Source organism: Balaenoptera musculus, chromosome 11, assembly GCF_009873245.2.
Source record: "Balaenoptera musculus isolate JJ_BM4_2016_0621 chromosome 11, mBalMus1.pri.v3, whole genome shotgun sequence".
Lineage (NCBI taxonomy): Eukaryota > Metazoa > Chordata > Mammalia > Artiodactyla > Balaenopteridae > Balaenoptera > Balaenoptera musculus.
Window position 1 is genome coordinate 37,629,743 of NC_045795.1, and position 18,781 is coordinate 37,648,523.

Here is an 18,781-nt window from a genome sequence, read left to right on the forward strand (position 1 = left end):
TCAGAAAATGTTCCACCCAAACCCCCAGCTGTCCTCTCAGACTGTTTGCAGATGACTTTGTCGGGTTTTACCAAGTCGGTTGGTGTAGCAGTCCCATGGTTACAGCAGAAGGAGTGGACACAGGCCCAGCTGAACCATTGAGCTTGACCTTCTCTGGAAAAGGCAAAGCTCCCTTCATTTGCTTCTGCCCAACATTTGCTTTTGCCTATGAACAAGCAGAACTTACAAATGGAACATGCTGGCCCCTAGAGACCGTGGGCTTCCAGCTGATGAGGTTTTAATACCAGTTGAGGGCCAGCTTGGTTCCCCAAACGTTTCTCTGCCCTTGCTCTAGGGGAGATGGCTTCGGAGAGCTGGGGTTTGGGACTTTGGTCATACTTCCTCACAGGTATGGGCTGGGTCATGCCCAGGGAAGGCCCTGGGATGCTTTTGCAGAACTGGTTTTCCCCATTGGCCTAGTAACAGTTGCCCCAGTTTTCCTTACGTATCCTTGCTCCCCAGGAACACAGGAGCATGCCTGTGCAGGTATCCTGTAAATGTACATTGGTGGGGGTTACTAAGATCTCACACTCACTTCAGACAGCTGAAGTGGCAGGGAGGGAAAGCACATGGCAAGGTGAGCAGGCCAGGCCTCGCTGGCACCAATTCTGTAGAGGAGGAAGGCCCTTTAGAGGCATGTCTGCCACATGGCACATGACCTTTCTCTAGCCCAGTGTGGTTTCCCATGGCACTGACCACTGCCCTGGGGTAACTTTCTTCCCATTGCTCCACCCTCAAGTCCTGTTTTTGCAGCAGTTCCTTCCTGTGGTCCCCCAGATTCAGGAGTCTGAGCTGAGCCGGTCCTGAAGAGCCCCTCTCTCTGACAGCCACCTCCTCCTAGGTGTCTGGAGAAGCCACCAAGGTAAAGAGCCAGCCTGGGTGGGCCTGTCGAGTCACTTTGAGGAGAGGCAGTGCCATTCCCAGGTAATACCCTGGGATTTCTGAATTTCAGGATCTTGACTACATTTCCCAGGTTATCTTCCACCCAGAAACAGCAAGAAAATCACCTTTGATGCTCTGTCTCGGTTTTTAGTTGAGCAAAGTACAGGTTTTTATTCCTAACCATTTTCAGTTCAGTATTAAGGTGCGTGTGTTGTGTATGGTAAATGCTCCCTTTGTCTCCTGAACCTTCCATTCTTTGAGGGCTGAAGCCTCACCTGCTCCCCTCCCCCAAGCCCCCCTAGCACCTGGCATGTTTCCTCTCAGTCCTGGAAACTAGAGTGACAGGGTCCTTATCTGAGAAAGGAGATTGGGTTGAATTGGCAGGGGAGGGGTGTGTGGGGGGGTGGAGGGTTTGGGGGGTGGGTGGGCGGAGCTGAGCTGTCAGCAAAAGGAGGGGTGACAGGAGTGGGAATGTCCTTGTAGGGAGCCAGTTACCTCCCTCCCCTCCTGGAAAACCTAATTCCAATGGACAAAGCTGGAATGTCCTCTGACAGGCCTTTTGGGACCTCCTGTGATGAAGCCCGAGGTGGCAGTGGTGGTCTCTGCAGGGCCCTACTGTAGCCCTTGTTGCTGCGCCAGTGCCCAGATGCCTGGGAGTCATGCAGCAGAGTGCAGGAGCAGACCTGCCCTACTCTGGTCCTCGAGGCCTCAGAGTGCCAGCCCCCCGCCCTCCTTTTGAACATGCCCTCCCATTCTCATCCCCTCCCTGACTACTATGGGATACCATGTCTTGGCTTATGTTATTTCCCAAAAAAAATTTCCAAAGAGATCCCTGCTGCTGGTCTTAGTAGGTTTTCTTATATGACAGGTTGGGCTGGAACCTAAGGGCTGGAAACAGGTGTTCTTGCTTTGCAGGAGGCTGGCACATCCCACCCCAAAACTGAGAAAGATGGGTTTGGGCCTCCACAGTCTGGCTCTGCCCAGAGGCTACCTCACCTGACCACATCATAGGACTTGGGACTAGCTTGCAAAGACAGGCCCACAAAGGGAGGGACGCCCTTCCCCCCTCAGGAAGGCAAGCAGGGTCAGCATCTGAAAATCAATTAATGTAATACATTCTGTCCATAGAAGGAACAAAACCACACAATCATCTCAATAGACACAGGAGAAGTGTTTAACAAAATTCAACATCCCTTCATGATGAAAACATTCAAAAACCTAAAAAGAGAAGAGAGCTTCCTCAACCTAGTAAATGGCATCTATGAAAAACCCGTAATATTATAGCAAATGGTGAAACACCTAATGTTTTCCCCCTGAGATCAGGAACAAGACAAGGCTCTGCTCTTGCCGTTACTCAACATTGTACTGGACGGTCTAGCCCGGGCAACTGGGAAAGAAAATGAAATATTATCTGTGTTAGAAAGGCAGAAGCAAAACTGTCTCTGCAGATGACATGATCTTGTATTGAAAATCCTAAGGAATCCACTAAAAATACTGTTATAACTAATAAATGAATTCAACAAGGTTGCAGGATATAAAATTGATGTACAAAAAATCAATTGTATTTCTATACACTTGCAAAGTGAAAATGAAATTAGTGAAACAATTTCATTTACGATAGCATAAAAATTAATAAAATACAAATTTAACAGAAGAATTACAAAACTTATATTTTGAAAATTATAACACATTGTTGAAAGAAAGTAAAGAAGACCTAAATAAGTGGAAAGACATCCCATGTTCATGGATCAGAAGCCTTAACATTGCTAAAATGGTGGATTACATAATCCCTATCAAAATCTCAGCTGACTTCTTTGTAGAAATTTGACAAGCTGATCCTAAAATTTATATGGCAATTCAAGGGATGATAGCCTAAACAATCTTGAAAAAAAACAAAGTTGGAGGACTTGCACTTCCCAATTTCAAAACTTAACTACAATGCTACAGTAATCAAGATGGTGTGGCATTAGCATAAAGATAGATACATAAATCAATGGAATATGATTGGGAGTCCAGAAATAAACATTCACATTTTAATTCAGACAATTAACTGTAAAATTTTTAAAACATAGGCATAAATCTTCATGACCTTGGATTAGGCAATGGTTTCTTAGATACAACACCAAAAGCACAAGCAACAAAAGAAAAAAAGTCGGAAGTCCTCAAAATTAACAGCTTTTGTGTTTGAAGGATATCAAGAAGAATTGAAAAGACAACCCACAGAATGAGAAAAAATGTTTGCAAATCATATATCTGATAAGGGACTTGTATCTAGAATATGTAAAGAATTCCTACAACTCAATAATAAAAAGACAAATACCCCAATTAATTAAAAAATGGGCAAAAAACTTGAGTAGATATTTCTCCAAAGAAGATATACAGATGGCCACTAAGCACATGGAGAGATGCCCAACATCATTAGCCATCAGGGAAATGAAAATCAAAACCACAGCAAGATGCTGCTTCACACTCACTAGAATGACTATAATCAAAAAAGACAGTAACAAGTGTTGGTAGTGTGGAGAAATTGAAACCCTTGTACATTGCTGGTGGGAATGTAAAATAGTGCAGCCACTTTGGAAAGTAGTCTGGCAGTTCCTGAAAAAGTTAAACATAGAGTTACTGTATGATCAGAGTAGCCATATGATACCACTCCTAGTATGTACCCAAGAGAAATGAAGACATATTGCCACACAAAAACTTTTACATGAATGTTTGTAGCAGCATTATTTATAATAGCCAAAATGTGGAAACAAGCCAAGTGTCCAACAATTGATGAATGGATAAATAAAATATATTCAATACAAAGGAATATTACTTGGTAATAAAAAGGAATAAAGTACTATCTCATGTTACAACATGGATGAACCTGAAAATATGCTAAGTGAAAGAAGCCAGACACAAAAGGCCACATATTGTATGATTCTATTTATACAAAATGTCAGAATAGACAGACCCATAGAGACAATAGATTAGTGATTGCTTAGGGCAGGGGCTGGGGCGCGTGGAGGGAAAATGGGAAATGACTGCTGACGGGTGTGGGGTTTCTGTTTGGGGTGATACAAATGTTCCCAAATTGTGGTGATGGTTGCACAGCCCTGCGAATATACTAAAAACCATTGAGTGGTACACTTTAAATGAGTGAATTTTATGTTATATGAGTTATACCTTAATGGAGATACATTCTGTCATCTCATACACACACACACAGCATTCAGCCCTGGACTGATTTGGATGCTTCCTGTTTAGCTGCCCCTCCACACCAGCCCCAGCTGGGTCCCAGGCTGCCCTCATCACCTACCATTGCTAGCCCTACTCACACACTTGTGCTTTCCTGCCCCACAGCACTTCAGGACAATCCTATGCTTCCCTGGGGGGGTGTCTGGGACCCCAGAGCCCTTTCTCAGGGCTCCTCCAAGCACCGAGGGTTGGCAAAGCCATGCTGAGGTACATTTCAGACCTTGTGTCCTGGGTGGGCGTGGGCAGCAGGACCCCTGTGAAGAGGTCGTATGCCACTCCTTGATCCTGGGTCACGAACCCAGCTAGGCTCCACTAGTGACTCTCAGAGCTGGGAGAGTCAGCCCAGCACCCTTCGCCAACCCTTGGCCCTAGCCCCTTTCCGCCGGCTACCTGAAGATTTGGGGGCGGGGGTTAGGAAGGAAAGGAAAAGTGCCTCAAAGAACTAAATGGAGTGTTTGGGGGAGAGGGCGTGTGAAGGAGAAGGAACAGTTGCCATGAGTCAGTAGGGGAAGAGGTGAGCCTCTCAGGGCCCCCCGCCCAAAAGCCCTCCCTTGCCCCCTCTGTTGCTCGCAAGCACGGCGACTGGTCCTCTTACACAGGCTTTTATTCGGGAGTCAGGGGCTGCCTCCCTTCCCTGGTCCCTGCCTGCCCCACCCATAGAACCCCTCTCAGATGGGGCTTGTCCTTCATCTGCCCCTCACGACACCCGCTGCCAGCTAAACAGGAAAGTTAGGGGACCGGACACTCAGGGAGAACCCTTACCTTGCCTACGCAGACAACCCAAGGCCAGGCAGGCAGGGACCTCCCCAGAGTCCTCACTCACCCCCCCCACCCCCCAGACTGAGATGGGAGGAGCAGAAGGGGTCCAGACACGTGCAGTCAGCGGGCAGCAACCTGAGCTCGCAGTGGCCAGGCCCCATGCCCCCAAAGATGTCTGTGGATGAGGCACATGCCCTGCAGCCTTTCCCTTCCAGAGGGACTTCAGCCAAGAAACGTCTTGTTTGGGGGGCTGGGGACAGGGTGGGGGAGATGGCAGGAGGACAGCTGACCTCTTCACCCTGGAAAGGCAGGAAGCACTCCTGGGAACAGCCCTAGACTCCAATGGCTCAAGGAAGAGGCCAGGGGACTGGAAGGGGCCGAGGGGTTCCTGGGAAGCCCTGAGATCTTCTGTCCCTGGAAGAGCAGGACTGTGGCCACAGGACAGCTGGAGAGTGGGCACAGGCCACAGGAACACTGCTCAGAACAATCTGCAGCTGGCTGAGGGGTGGACCTCCCCAAAGGCAGAGGCATCCTGGGGCAGTGCCAAGGGTTGTCCCTGTCGAGGCCTCCTGAGGGCACAAGCCTCTGGCCTGGAGTCTGGCTGGGGTGAAGGGGGGCTGCTGGGCCACAGAGAGGACCTTCCAGGAAGCTGTGGTCTCTTATTGGAGAAAGACAATCCAGAGTGGGCATGAGGCTAGGGTCCCCCCCCATGAGGCCTTGCCTTTGAGTGGTGACCCCTTCAGAAGATTCCAGCCAGCACCAGGGGAGGCAGTAGCAGCAGTCCCAGGAGGAGGCCCCAGACGTGCCCAGGGCTCGAGTTCAACCCTGACTTGATGCCATGCTTTTCAGGGCCCTCTGCACCTGCAGGAAGGGAGAGGCTTTGCCTCAGCCTGGAGACAGGTCTACCTGACCTCCCACCCACCCTACCAAGGCATGCACGTGGGGCCCAGCAGCCAGGGAGGAAGCTCCTACTCGGAGGGTGCATGCCCCGCCGTGCCTATATCGTCTATACTACAGGCAGGGTGCTGACATTCTGGAGCCAGGAGGGAAGGTAGGATGGGCGCTACAGGCCTTACCTGGCAAGGAAGACTGCAGGGCCAGGGTACGCCCACCCATGGCATTAGCGGTGGCAGAGGCACTGGGGGAGTTGGACAGGGACTTGGAGGAGGTGTGCCCCTTGTGCTCCAGTGTGGCCTGCGGCTCACCTGGCTTGTCCTGCGCTGGAAAAACTGAGGCCAAGATCTCACTGGAATGAGGCGACTCGGCCTCAGCCTCGCCCTCCTCCTGGGAGTTGGGTAGCGGCTCCCATGTCCCCGTCAAGGACATCTTGGGCTGCAGAGAACTCTCTGGGCTCCTGGAGGGCATTCTTGTACTGCTGGCCTCTTTGTCTGCTGATTTGGGGGTAGGATCATGGGTTGATTTGGGGAGGGTAGCTGGTCTCTCATCCAAGTAGAGTAGGCTGTGAGTTGCCAAAAAGGAAGGGACCTCAGTTGCTAAGGAAAGTGGAGCCTCTGTTGCCATGGAAGGGGAGTCTTCCGTTACTAAGGAAGATGGGGCCTTGGTTTCTACAGCAGGTAGAGCATTTGTTGCCAGGGAGCCTGAGACCTCTGTTACCAAGAAGGATGGAGTTTCCGTTGCTAAGGAAGAAGTGATACCCTCTTTCCTAGAGCCTGAGGCTTCTGTTGCCAGGGAAGATGGGGCCTCAGTTACTAGATAAGGCAAATCCTGAGCCTCTTCTGGGCCTCTGATGGGTTCTGATAAGAGAGACAAGGCCTGGCATTAGTGCTGCAAGCAGGACCCCGCATCCCTCACCCCACCACAATCAAGGTGAGGTGATCAAATGTCCTACGAAGACACACACCCACACACGCACACACCCTCTCCAGCGAATATGTCCCTCATTGATAATACATGTTATTTCTTGTGGCTGACAGCTGCCCCTCCATCCACCTCCTTGTCCAAGTCTTCCCCTCTCTACACACGCACTTCCACTTTCTCAGGGGATTTCTCCCGCTAGATTCCTGTTCCTAAAACACCCATCGCATTGCAGGCCTGGCCTTTGGAGTCCCTCTGACCAACCATCTGGCCACGCCCCCCACCTCCACCCCCCCCACCCCCTGTGCTCAGGAGCCCCCAACTCTCCTCTACCCTCTGCTTGGAGGGTAGAAAGCTGGTCACTTGGAATGCCAGGGCGCCAAAGTTGTGCACAAGGAGGGCAAAGCAGGTAAAGCAGGCTTGGGAACCCAGATGAGGTGGGGCCGCTGAGGGTTCCTCCCCTGGCCCATGCACCACTCTGGAGCCTTGGAAGGCACCAGACCATCCAGTAGGCGTCCCCTGCCTCACCTTCCTCCCCCCGCCCCACCCCACCCTGGACTCACCACACAGGGAGTTTTCGCAGTGGTAGCCCAAGGGACATTGGGAGCATGGAGTTCCCTCCTGGTAGGGCCTCTGCCCCTTCACGTTCCCCCTGCAGGAGGCGAGGAGGATGCTGGGGGGAGGGGGCCCCTGCCAACCCCTGTCCCTATCCCTCATACACACACCTAGTCTGGAAGCGCTCCCTGGGTCTTACTTGCCCTGAACTAACTTGCTGGGCCAATAAGAGCAGACTCCCATGGGTGCCCTCGCAGCTCCTCCAAGGGTATAGGGTATGGTCCCCAGATTGGCCCCCTTCCTCCTCCTTAGACTGTGTCCAGCTCAGCCCTCCCCTTGGCTCTGCCCACCCCCTTCCCCCAGGGCTCCCTCCCCACTCACGGGGGCTCATAGTTGCAAACCAGCAAGTGGATATTGGTCTCCTCAACGCCCTGGAGCTTCTCACAGAAGTGGGCACCACAGCCAATCCTCTCTGTTTTGGCCCAGACCACCTGAAGGAGGGCAAACCCAACAGTTTAGCCTGGGCAAGATGGCTCCTAGCTAGTGTCTCTCTACATCAGCCTTCTATGAGTGAGGAGAGGAGGAACCCTATATGTAAGATCCAAGTCCCTGAGGACACACAGCTTCAGGACAAAACTCTGAACAGGGGGCTTGGGGGGAAATTTGTCCCAAGCAGCCTACTCTCCTCTACCAGCCACACACACTATTTCACTAGGACTCTCTCCCTCTGAAAACCTTCCCCTTTGATAGACCCTCATGAATTCTTCCTGTGGGCTCCTCCTAGAGGCCCTTGCATTTTAAACAAAGGATATAACAAAGGAATGAATCTCAAATGGGAGAATCTTAAACATCAGCAACAAGCAAAGGCCAAGGAAGGGAACAGGAGGAGCCATTTTGGAAGTAAAACTTCCCCCCAAATCACAAGTAAGCAGGGACCTGCCCTGCCATTTCTAAGTGTGGGTCTCCTAACTGGTAGAAGGCGTTCTGTCTTAAGTATAAATTTTAAAAAGTCAAAACAAACTTTGTGCCCTGCCATTGGCTGAGACAAGCCAATATAGCCTCCCTTTGCTATTTCTAGGCCCAGTCTGCCCAGGAGTCACTCAAACTGAGGCCCGTTTTTTGTTGTGAGATCTGGCTCTCGCTGTTAATTCTGCACAACTCCCCAGGACTGGGGTCTTGCTGCTTGAATCAGCTGAGGGTTCCCGAGGGACCACTGTCGAGCATCTCCCAGGCAGAAATGACCCCAGAGTGCACATGCACTCAGCCTTAGAGAATACAGGGGTGGAGATGGGGCAGCCCGACTCCTGCTGGGCACTGACAGCAATTCCTGCAGGAGGATGTATGTACGGGGAGTGTGAGAGGTGGCAGGGAACAGAGGGAAGGGGGCAGGGAGGGCTGGGGCCTCACAACTTCCTGATCTGGGTGGGTGATGTTGGGATTTCCTTCTCTAAAGATCAGCACTAAAAATACCACCCAAAAGAAACACTGGAAAATGGAATTGGTGGATATGGGTGGGAAGATGGTTCATTTCCTTTTTCTTTTTTTTTTTTTTTAAAGATTTATTTATTGATTCATTCATTGATTGATTGCTATGTTAGGTCTTCGTTTCTGTGCTAGGGCTTTCTCTAGTTGCGGCAAGCGGGGGCCACTCTTCATCGCGGTGCACGGGCCTCTCACTATCGCGGCCTCTCCTGTTGCGGAGCACAGGCTCCAGACGCGCAGGCTCAGCAGTTGTGGCTCACGGGCCCAGTTGCTCCGCGGCATGTGGGATCCTCCCAGACCAGGGCCCGAACCCGTGTGCCCTGCATTAGCAGGCAGATTCTCAACCACTGCGCCACCAGGGAAGCCCTCCTTTTTCTTTTTTTAAAATTTGTCATGTTATTGTTTGAACAACAAATAAGCATTGGGAGGACAAAAAAAAGAATTCAATAACACTAATGTTAATTCCCCTACACACACCCCTATGCCCCTTGTCTGCAAGCTCAAAACTTTCAAAATGCAGTAAAACTCTGACATAGCAAAGAGTGACTGCAAGAGGCAGGAAATGCTCTCAGAAGGCTCTCCGAAACGTTCACTTGGTGACAGCTTGCTTTCTTATTTTGCATGTAGTTTTTCAAGGCAAAAGAAAAATTGTGTATTTGCTTTATCAGTCCCTGGCAGATTAGAAGCAGCAACTTAAGACACGCTGAGAAATGACAAGAGGGACAGTGAGGGAGAGAAGACCGAAGGCGGGGGGAAGCGCTTCACTGCTGGGGCAAACAGCTGTGTGTAACCCAGAGGACAAGACTGCTTAGAGCTCGATCAGGATCGCCTGGCACAGTAACTACCCTCCAGGAAAAAGGCTCTGGGACACCTAATTCAGGTCTCTTCAGGACCAGGAGGCCGAGAGGGGCCGCCTAGGTTTTCAAAAGATTGTGGCTTTTAAAGAGACAACTGAAAATGGTTTAGACAGTCTGAGAAACAGACTTCGTTGGGGGCCTGGACAACACATGAATTGCTCTGGAGAGACGACGTTTATGAAGGATGCAAGCGGGGCTTACGGACTCCCGGGCTCTGAAGGGAGAGGTGGCCCAGCCCGGTCCCGCCCATTGCCCTGTGGCCCCGCCCACCCGTCCAGCTTCGCACCTGCGTGTAGTGGCCGCACATCTGGCCTGTGGCGCAGGTGGTGGCGCTGAGGTTGTAGTGCTCGCGCTCGTGGTGCCACTCCTCCATGGCCAGCGGCACGTCCAGGCCCTCGTCCGTGATGGCGAACAGGTTCTCGCCGCGCCGCCCGCGCTCCTTGTTGTGGCCCCACACGCACTGCTGCGCATAGGCCTTGGCGAAGGCGGCCAGCTCCTCGTCCCACCTCTGCGGGTCAGGTTGCGAGGGGGAGGTGAGGACGCCTCGGGCTCAGTGGAGGCGGGAAAGGAGGGTGGGAGAGGGAGGTGAGGATGTCCACAGTTGGGTGAGGATCAGAAAAGAAGGTGGAGGGTGTTTTGGGGGCCCTCTGGAGGCCGAAGACCCTCCCCTCCTTGTGGGGTGACTCGTGGCCATGATCTGGAACACAGCTCTGCTGATGGGGAGCTTCTGTGGGGAGGTGGGAGGGTGCCATCCCAGGCCATGGAGTTAGGCAAACTTGGGACCAATCACCAGCTGTGTGGTTTTAGACGTATTGCCTAACTTTCTGAACTCTCATAGGACTTCGGGAAGAAAAAATGAGATGATGTTTTTGATAATGGGATTATTAATTAATACTAATATCATTCTATTTGCAAGGTGGGTGGTGATGCCCCTGCCAGGGCTGCCTGAACTGTTCTGAAGCACACACGATGTCCAGTGAGATGTTCTGGGGCTGGGTTGTTTATTCAGCCATTCCACTCCCTCTACCCACCCACCAGAAGTCTGACTTGAGGGGCCAGCACCCCCTTTAACCTCCCACTCTCCCCTTGGGATAGCCCAGCCTCTATGACTTTACCAGCTCTGGGCTTCCCTCCCAATTGCACTCTTGTCAACTGGACAACCCCTTTCCCCAAGAAAATTAAGTGTGTCTGTGTGACCCTCGCTGAGAGGCCTATTTTCAGAGACTTGGTGACCCAAAGAGCTGTCAGGTCCCAAAGGCAGTGTTCTCCAGGGAGGACCTCAGGTGAGATGGTGGGAGGGGGCATTTCAGGTTAGAGGGCCTCTGAGGTTCTGTGTCCCAGGCTGGAAGGATGGGCCCAGTGTGGGTGGGAAGACAGATTAACAAGGCATCTGACCAAAGGATTGAGGAGGGAGGCCTGGATCCCATTAAACTGTCCTTGGCCTCTCCTAGAAATGGATGGCCTGGCAGCAACTCTTGCTCCACCCTCTGGGGGCCCGCCAGTTGCGGGAGCCAGACAGCCCATAAAGTGCCAGGAGCTTGGGTGACCCTGAGGGGAGGGGGCTGTGTGGCCACACCCGCCCTCCATCCCAGGGTTCTCAGGAGCAGCTGCCTGGAGTGCGGATGGGAGCAGTGGGCTGGGATAGTAAAATGCTGTAAACTCAGGTGAATCCCTTTCCCTCTGTGGGTATTTTTGTCCCAAGTCACTGGTCCCTGAGGCTCTCTCAAACTGGTAGTAGTGGAGGATAGGGAGTGGGAAAGGGGCAGGGTGCTGGAGACCAGGCTCAGGGTGTCTGGGACGACCTTCGGGGCTCCAGACTAGACTGTAAGCTCCTTCAGCGTGTCTGGCACAGTGCTGGCCCAGAGCAGGTGCTCAACAGACATTTCTCAGCTGTTGATGACTGAGACACAGCCCTGCCTAAAGCAGTCTCTCCTACAGAGCTCGGCTGTAATTTCCATCCTGACTGGATGCCTGGAGTCCCACCATTAGAGAGTCATTCCTGTAAGTCTTAAGGCTTCTCAGTTGTCCAGAGACCCCTGTGGAGGTTCAAGAGTCACGGTACCCACCCTCACTGGCCACTTGGTCACCATTTGAAAGCAAGTCCATTCATTCATCCACTCACTCACTCATTCATTCAACAGTCCTGAGCACTATGCCAGCCCTGGGGTGACAGCAAGGACTAAGAAGCCCAAGTTCCCAGTGTCATAAACCATTAATTGGGCCACCATGTGGTAACTGACAGATATGCAATGGGTAGTATAGGGGCACCAAAAGAGGGCCATTTAGTGCAACCTGAGGATGGAGAAGGAGACATTAAGCTAAGTGTTAAAAGATGAGGCATTGGCCAGGTGGAGAGGGGAAAGGCATCCTGAGCAGAGGGCAAACATGAATAAAGGCATGGAGATGGGAAACGTTTTGGTGGGGGAAAGATAAGCTGCTCGGGTTACTCGAGGAGAAAGTGTGAAGGAGAGGAGGCTGGAGAGCTAGACAGGGCCAGACACACAGAGTGGGGCTTCTCAGGAGCTGGAGTTTTATCTGGAGGCAGCAGGGAGCCAATGGGAGCCATGGAAGGGTTTTGAAAAGGGTCAGGCCAGTGTGTTGGATCATTCATTCTGGTAGTTAGAAGCCAGAGGCTGAGAAAGCAGGTAGAGGCTGTTCTAGAATTCCGTGGGAAAAGAAATGAAAGACTGAACCAGGGTTGTGTCAAAGAGATGGTGGAGGGGTGGGGGGAGATGGGATTCAAGAAAAATTGAACCTTCTGGTAGGTAAAAGTGGTGATGATTAGACTTGGAGGCTGAGGGAGAGAGAAGAATCTGTGATAACCCCCACCTGCCTCACCCTGGATCCATTCCCTCTTCTGTTATCAAACACTTATTGCACACTTACTGTGTGCCAGGCCCTGTTCTAAATGCTTTACACATAGTCACTCATTTCATCCTTTCAACCACTCTACAAGAGAGTTATTATAGTGTTATCATCCCCGATTTACAGTTGGGGCACAGAGAGGTTAAGTAACTTGGCTGAGGTCACACAGCTAATAAATGGCAAAGTCAAGATTTGAACCCAGGCCATCTGACTCCAGAGTCTCTGTATTTACCACTGCTGAAGCTGAGCCTAAGCCTTGTCCCAAATTTATCCTAGTGTCCCAGTCCAGCCTTATCTCCCCCTCCTCAGATCACTTCCTACCAGGCAGCAGCATATCCCATCAGTATCTGAACTGCTTCCTAGAACGTTGCCCCACTCCTGAGGTCCACCTCTAGCTGTCTACAAAGCAGCTTGCAGCCTGTGTAGCCCCCAGCCTCAGCCAGCAAGACTCTAGGGTATCAGGGACCTACAGATGGGGAAACTGAGGCCCAACAATGAGTTCCAGGCCTCAACTGGGGAACTGTTGGCAGAGCTGGTAACAGAATCGTGAGCTCCTAGTTTGTTGTCTGCAATTCCTGGTTGCCAAAGCTGACAGGGCTGTGAAGGGCGGTGCTGGGTGCATCTGTGGAGCCCTTCCTAGATCTTTTTCATAGGTCATCCTGTCTGACCCTCAGGGCAGGGACTGCCCGCACCATGCGATCGGGAAACAGACACCTTTGAAGGTAAAGGGTCCAACCAGAGTCACTTCAGCTGATTGGACAGAGCTGTTAGAACTCTGGTCTTGGACCCCTGGTGCAACCTTGCTCTCAGGCACCAGCTAGGGGGTCCCTGGACACTGCCCCTCACCTAAGGGTGACTGGAGAAGAAGGGCCAGTGTAGCCCTCAGGGAGGGCAGGAAGGGGGTGAATTTCTCACTTTATCTCTTTCATGTAAATATACCCTACTATACTAAAAATATATGTATGTATATTTCATTTTCCCCCTATTCAATATTATATCTGTGAGATTCTGTCCATGTTGATAGTTATGTAGCTCTAATTATGACATCATTTTACAGATGAGAAACTGAGGGTCCTTACTAGGTTAAGGGACTCACCCCAAATCACAGGCCTTGTGAGTGGTCGAGACAGATTTTGATCTGTGTGATTCAGAGCCCTGTCTACTTCTGGTTCCTGTTCTCACCCCACCTCCTTAGTACATCCCTCCTACTCTGGGTGCTGGGACTCATCCTGCTGCCCTGTTTTTTCTTCTCATCTCCTTGGAAGGTATCTGAAAGATCGTTTCACCAAGGTGTCAGGAACTTCCTGTGTTCCCCCTCCCAGGGGCACATGCATTTTAGGAAGTGCTGGGAAGGGGTCACTGGATCAGGGAGCAGGGCTTCCAGGCCTGGCTCTACCAGCTATGGGACATGCAAGCCCCTGAGGGACCAGCAAGTCCCTCTGAGCCTCAGTTTCCTCATCTGTATAATGAGGCTGCTTATGGGGGCCTGTGAATTCTACAGTGTCAGGGACTCTGTTCCTGCCAGAGAGATGAATCCCTGAGATAGCTTACACTCACGGCGTGAAAGGGGTTGGTTGGGGCCCTGGTCACACTTACCATTTGCAGCATGTTGGCGGCCGGCGGGGACACCTGGGCTCGGTAGAGATTGTGCAGCTCCACCATCACGTGCTTTTCATCATCACTGAGGGCTCCGGCGGGGCCCATGGCAGCCCCCAGCAGTAGCAGCGGCAGCAGCAGAAGGGCCAGGAGGCTGCGGAAGTTGTGCATGTTGGCCAGTCCTCTCTGCCTCTCCCGTTCAGGGGTCTGGCAGCTGGAGTTAAAGTCCTTCCCACACAAGCACCACCCTGGCTGGGGCGGGCGGGAGGGGCTGTGTCTGGAGGCCTGGCCCAGTTCAAACAATGTCTCGGGGAGGGCTGGGTGCTTGGGTCCCGACCAGAGTTGAATCCACTCTCAGCATTTATCTCCCCTCAGAGTCCTTGGCCAAAGCCTCCTTTCGCTTGGTAACGGGCTCAGGCCAAGAGCTGTGTGAGTTCTGCAGTCCCTCCTGAGTTGTGGACAGGTCATCCAAGGGCAAAGTCACAGTAACCTCTGCAACGACTGCTTGCATCCCAGGTCACACCCACTGGGTGCTGAGGACAGGTAACAAGAAGGGAGTCACATGGATCCTACCCCCAGAGGACTGGGCAAGGTGAGGAAGCAACAGGTGGCGTGTGGCAGGATGGAGGAAGACAAGATGTATTTGGCAAAGGTTGGGCCAACCTAAGTCTGATTCCTGGTTCTGTTCCTTTTCTAGCTGTGTTTTTGGCAGTTTTCTCAACTGAACCAGTGACTACGTAATAGTACCTACCTAATGGAACTGGAAGGAGGATTAAGTGAGATCAAATATGTAAAAAGCACCCAATACAGTAACTGGCACATAGTAGGCTCTCAGTAACAGTAGACGACAACTACCCAGCCTTGGAATAGGCTTTTCACTATGGATACAATTGTGGCTTCTGTGTGCCCTCTGTGAATGCATGTGCTTGAGGTGCTCATTTGGAAGTGGGATGCTGGGACCCTTCCTGCTCTGAATATGTAGAAAATAGAATGTGTCTGTTTTTGACATCAAGAGAGAGCAGAAAAGCAGAGTGGTGAGTGAGTTGATATAGCAGGAGCTCTGAGGGGGGTGTATTGGAAGGGAAATAGGCCCAGTGGCCAAGCACTTGCATTGTAATGACCATGCAAGGGCAGGGACCAAGGTCTTGGCCTTGGTCCCTGCCCTTGCATGAGGTAGGAAGTGGGAACCATTACTCTTGAGTTTAGCTGGGATCCATGAAGCCTGCACTTTCAGTGAACTACACACATAAAACTGGTTAAGATAGCACAATGAGCAGCATTTATTCACCTATTCATTCATTTGTTCATTCAACAAAGATTTACAGAGCTTCTCCATTGTGCCAGGCACTGAGCTGGGTGAATAAGACAGATCTGGTCTCCACCATCACGAAGCAGGAAAACTGCCAGGAAACATGTACAACATTGTGGATAAGTGTATGGGGCTTATCATCTGGGTGGCCTTGGGCAAGCTATTTCCCTGCTTGCTGGCCTCAGTTTCTGTAAATTGGGCTTAGAACAGAACCTACCTCATAGGATGGTCATGAGCATTAAATGAGTTAGTATACCAATAGGGCTTGGGATAGTGCCTGGCACATACTACATGCTCATTGAGTTAGCCAGTATGAATGTGTTCATTATTATTATTATTATTACAGGTGGGAGAAATTACAGGGTCTCAAGTTGTAGTAGAGAAAAAAATACAGCAGCCTGGCCTGGCTTTTCCTCTGGGGAGGAACCCCCTTGGCCTGGGGGAGCTCACAGCTGGACGGGGAGGACATGCACCCTTGGAGGGCAGAGGATGCAGACTGAGGAGGTGGAGAAGGAGGAGCCTGGTTTGCCTGAGAGGGGAGGGTGAGATGGAACAAGACTGGGAGGCTGACCAGAGCTGGCCCGAGTGTTTGCGGAGCGCTGCACGCAGCCAGAGGGCCCTACTCTGTACACGCACATTCCCACACAGTGCTCAGAGTCCTTGCTGTGTGGGTGACCTCATTTACTCCTCATAGGACAGCTCTGAGGTGGGTCTCATAATCACCACACACGAGGAGACTGATGCTCAGAGAGCATGAAGTGATTTCCTCAATGTTGGGGGCTGGGGAGGGGTGCACCAGAGCCTGGGACCTGCCACTGGGGAGACAGGGAGGTTGAGGGCAAGCAGACTGGGGAGAGAAAGGAATGGAGGACAGGAGGCGAAGTTAGGGGAGGAGGAGAGGGAGGGGTGGTGACAGATTTAAGCACATGCAGGATTGGCTGTGGTTTACATCAACTGTGTTTTTCTCTTTAACCAGAACTCGGGGGAAATTTATTTTCTGTGTTACTATCTATACATATTTTAAATTGTTTCTTTTTTTTTTTTTTTGGCTGCACCGCGCGGCTTGCAGGATCTTAGTTCCGCGACCAGGGATTGAACCTGGGCCCCCACAGCGAAAGTGCCGAGTCCTAACCACTGGACTGCCAGGGAATTCCTTAAATTGTTTCATTTTGAATAGCAATATAATTCCACAGCAAAAAATTAAGGCAAAGAGGGGGAAAAAAATTCCACCTCTAGTATTTGCTTCTCGTCTTTGAGCAGGTGCTACTCAAAGTGTGGTCAACGGCCCGGTGCCATTCTGCCAGATGTTCGCTACTGCTTCTCAGCACAACAGGTGCAGAAAACAAGAGTGGGCATTGAGGAACTCTTACGGCAATTTGACATAGTTGTTTTATGTCTGTTGAACATCTTATTCAAAAATTGAGGCTTGCATCTTGTATATCTAGTTTTCATTTTGTTTTTCTAATAATTAATTTTTTAAATGTTTTATGTTGTTGTTTTAAGCTGCCCAGTTTGGGGTAATTTGTTATGCAGCCCTAGGAAACTGATGTGGTCATTCTAATCGGTGTGCAGTGAGATCTCATTGTGGTTTTACTCTGCATATCCTAGTGGATAATGATAGTGAACATCTTTTCATGTGCTTATTTGCCATCCTCTTTGGTGAAGTGTCTGTTCATGTCTTTTGTTCATTTCGAATTGGATTGTTTTGTGTGTTTTTTTACTGTTTAGTTTTGCAAGTTTTTAAAAAAGTATCATTTTAGATGCTAGTCCTTTGACGCATACATGTTTGTCATTTATTTTTATGGTATTTTACAAAACCATTGGTTTGTAATGGACTGGAAATTTTACAAACACAAACTCATCCTTTACCACTGACAACTTGAGAAGCACAGTCCTAGTATGTTTCCTTTTTCTTTCCTTAATGAAGGAATAGCACATGTACAATGTTGGGTTGTGACTTTTTTTTTCTAGGTAGTTATATCATAAATAATTTATCTAACTTGCTCATATCTTTCTAACTGCCACTTAGCAATGTTTGCAAAATATTCCACAGAGTAGCTGTGGTGTAACTTATCCCGTTCTCAAAGTTAGACATCAGGTGAATCATTTGCCTTTGGGCGCAAGGCTTTTTATATTGTGGATATTATTTTCTTAGTTCCTATTCTCACCATTGTAGCTCAGCTTGCTCTTTTATTAGAATTTACACGTCAGGCTCAGGTCAGATTGCTGGATGCCACATTCCGTGTTCTCATGGAAACGAAAGGTCACCAGCACTGAATCCAAACCCTGGAAGCCTGGCTTTTGCAGCCCCAGCCACTTGATGGTACACAATTCACTGTATAGTGAATTATCTTTGTGTTTCTGGGTCAGGGAAGGAGAGGAAGTAGGGGAGATGGGAAATGGGGCAAAGAGAAAGGAGCAGAGGAGGGAGTCACACAGAAGTTCAGAGAAAGGCTGGGGAGGAAGAGACAGACTGAAGGGCACGGAGGCAGGGTGAGTGCCAGAGAAAGGGAGAGGAAAAGGGGGTCAAGAGAGTTCAGAGGTGAAAGCAGGTCAGACACATCCACACTCTAAGCATGACTGTCATACGTTAGCTGCGCAAATCATTTACCCACTCAAACCTCACTTTGTTCATATGTAAAATGGGATAATACCACCTTCCTCAGAGACTTGCGGGGATGATTCAATAAAATTAATGTCAAATACGTAGCACTTGATAAAATGGTAGCTGTTTTGAATCAGTGGAAAGAGGCAGGAGGTCCCCAGGTGCCTCAACAGGGGCAGAATGGGATCTGCTAATTAATTTCCTGGTCTAGGGTTTCTTGGCTCTGGGAATAGGGACTAGGGGCTCTGAGGAGAGGGCATCCCCACCACAGTGGGGGCCACAACAAATGGCTCCAAAGAGGAGAGCCTAGCTGACCCAGCCAGCCCCGAATCATGACCAGGTCCCGGCGCCCAGCCAACTGGGGTCGGAGTCTCCCTCTCTCCCCTGAAATACCAAGCTCAGCTAAGGCCCAAAGCCTGCATCCAGGAGACTCTTGGCCTCAGCAGGGCTGGGCGCCTGGCCCAGACCTCCCCTGGGCCACTGGCTTCCTGGTGCAAATTCCTGACAGAGCACAGCTGTCCCAGGCCTTGCTGGGACACTAATGGGACATGAATGGCCCTCTGTAGGAGTGTGGGCCAGCTTGGTTTTGGAGCTGGGGTGAAGGAGCCTGTGGTCAGAATTGTGGGGGCTAAGTCTGGGCCAGAAGGGCCACCTGGAGGTGTGTGTGTGACCAGCAGGGGGCCAGCCTCTACAGGTGTTTGTGCCTGCCCCCGTCACAGCTGTCTGGAGGCCAGGTAACCAGGGCAACGAGGACCAGAGAAGAGTGTCTATGAGGAT

At 50.7% G+C, this 18,781-nt stretch overlaps 1 protein-coding gene across 4 annotated transcripts; it reads right to left on the reverse strand.

Annotated features, from left to right (window-relative positions):
* Nucleotides 1-3,259: 3,259 nt before the first annotated feature.
* PI16 (peptidase inhibitor 16) lies at nucleotides 3,260-14,315 on the reverse strand. 4 transcript variants are annotated; one of them, XM_036867763.1, is made up of 7 exons: nucleotides 14,091-14,277; nucleotides 9,916-10,137; nucleotides 7,672-7,781; nucleotides 7,299-7,387; nucleotides 5,997-6,674; nucleotides 5,642-5,781; nucleotides 3,260-3,519 (listed from the first exon to the last, which is right to left on the reverse strand). In XM_036867763.1, the coding sequence occupies exons 1-6, from the start codon at nucleotides 14,259-14,261 to the stop codon at nucleotides 5,660-5,662; spliced, it is 1,392 nt and encodes a 463-aa protein (XP_036723658.1). In that variant the 5' UTR covers nucleotides 14,262-14,277; the 3' UTR covers nucleotides 3,260-3,519; nucleotides 5,642-5,659. The 4 variants fall into 4 exon arrangements, with proteins under 4 accessions (XP_036723658.1, XP_036723660.1, XP_036723659.1 ...); XM_036867765.1 differs by having other exon boundaries at nucleotides 3,484-3,519; nucleotides 6,126-6,674; XM_036867764.1 differs by lacking the exon at nucleotides 3,260-3,519 and adding an exon at nucleotides 3,806-5,219.
* Nucleotides 14,316-18,781: the final 4,466 nt, after the last annotated feature.

What these genes read in the sequence shown, in the direction of transcription:
- PI16 (XM_036867763.1), bottom strand. Translation starts at nt 14,261, where the DNA reads ATGCACAACTTCCGCAGCCTCCTGGCCCTTCTGCTGCTGCCGCTGCTA. An exon ending in CCGCCAACATGCTGCAAATG is followed by an intron (nt 10,138 to 14,090) that starts GTAAGTGTGACC and finishes CCTGACCCGCAG; the next exon opens with AGGTGGGACGAGGAGCTGGC. An exon ending in CTGCGAAAACTCCCTGTGTG is followed by an intron (nt 6,675 to 7,298) that starts GTGAGTCCAGGG and finishes CTCTCTTATCAG; the next exon opens with AACCCATCAGAGGCCCAGAA.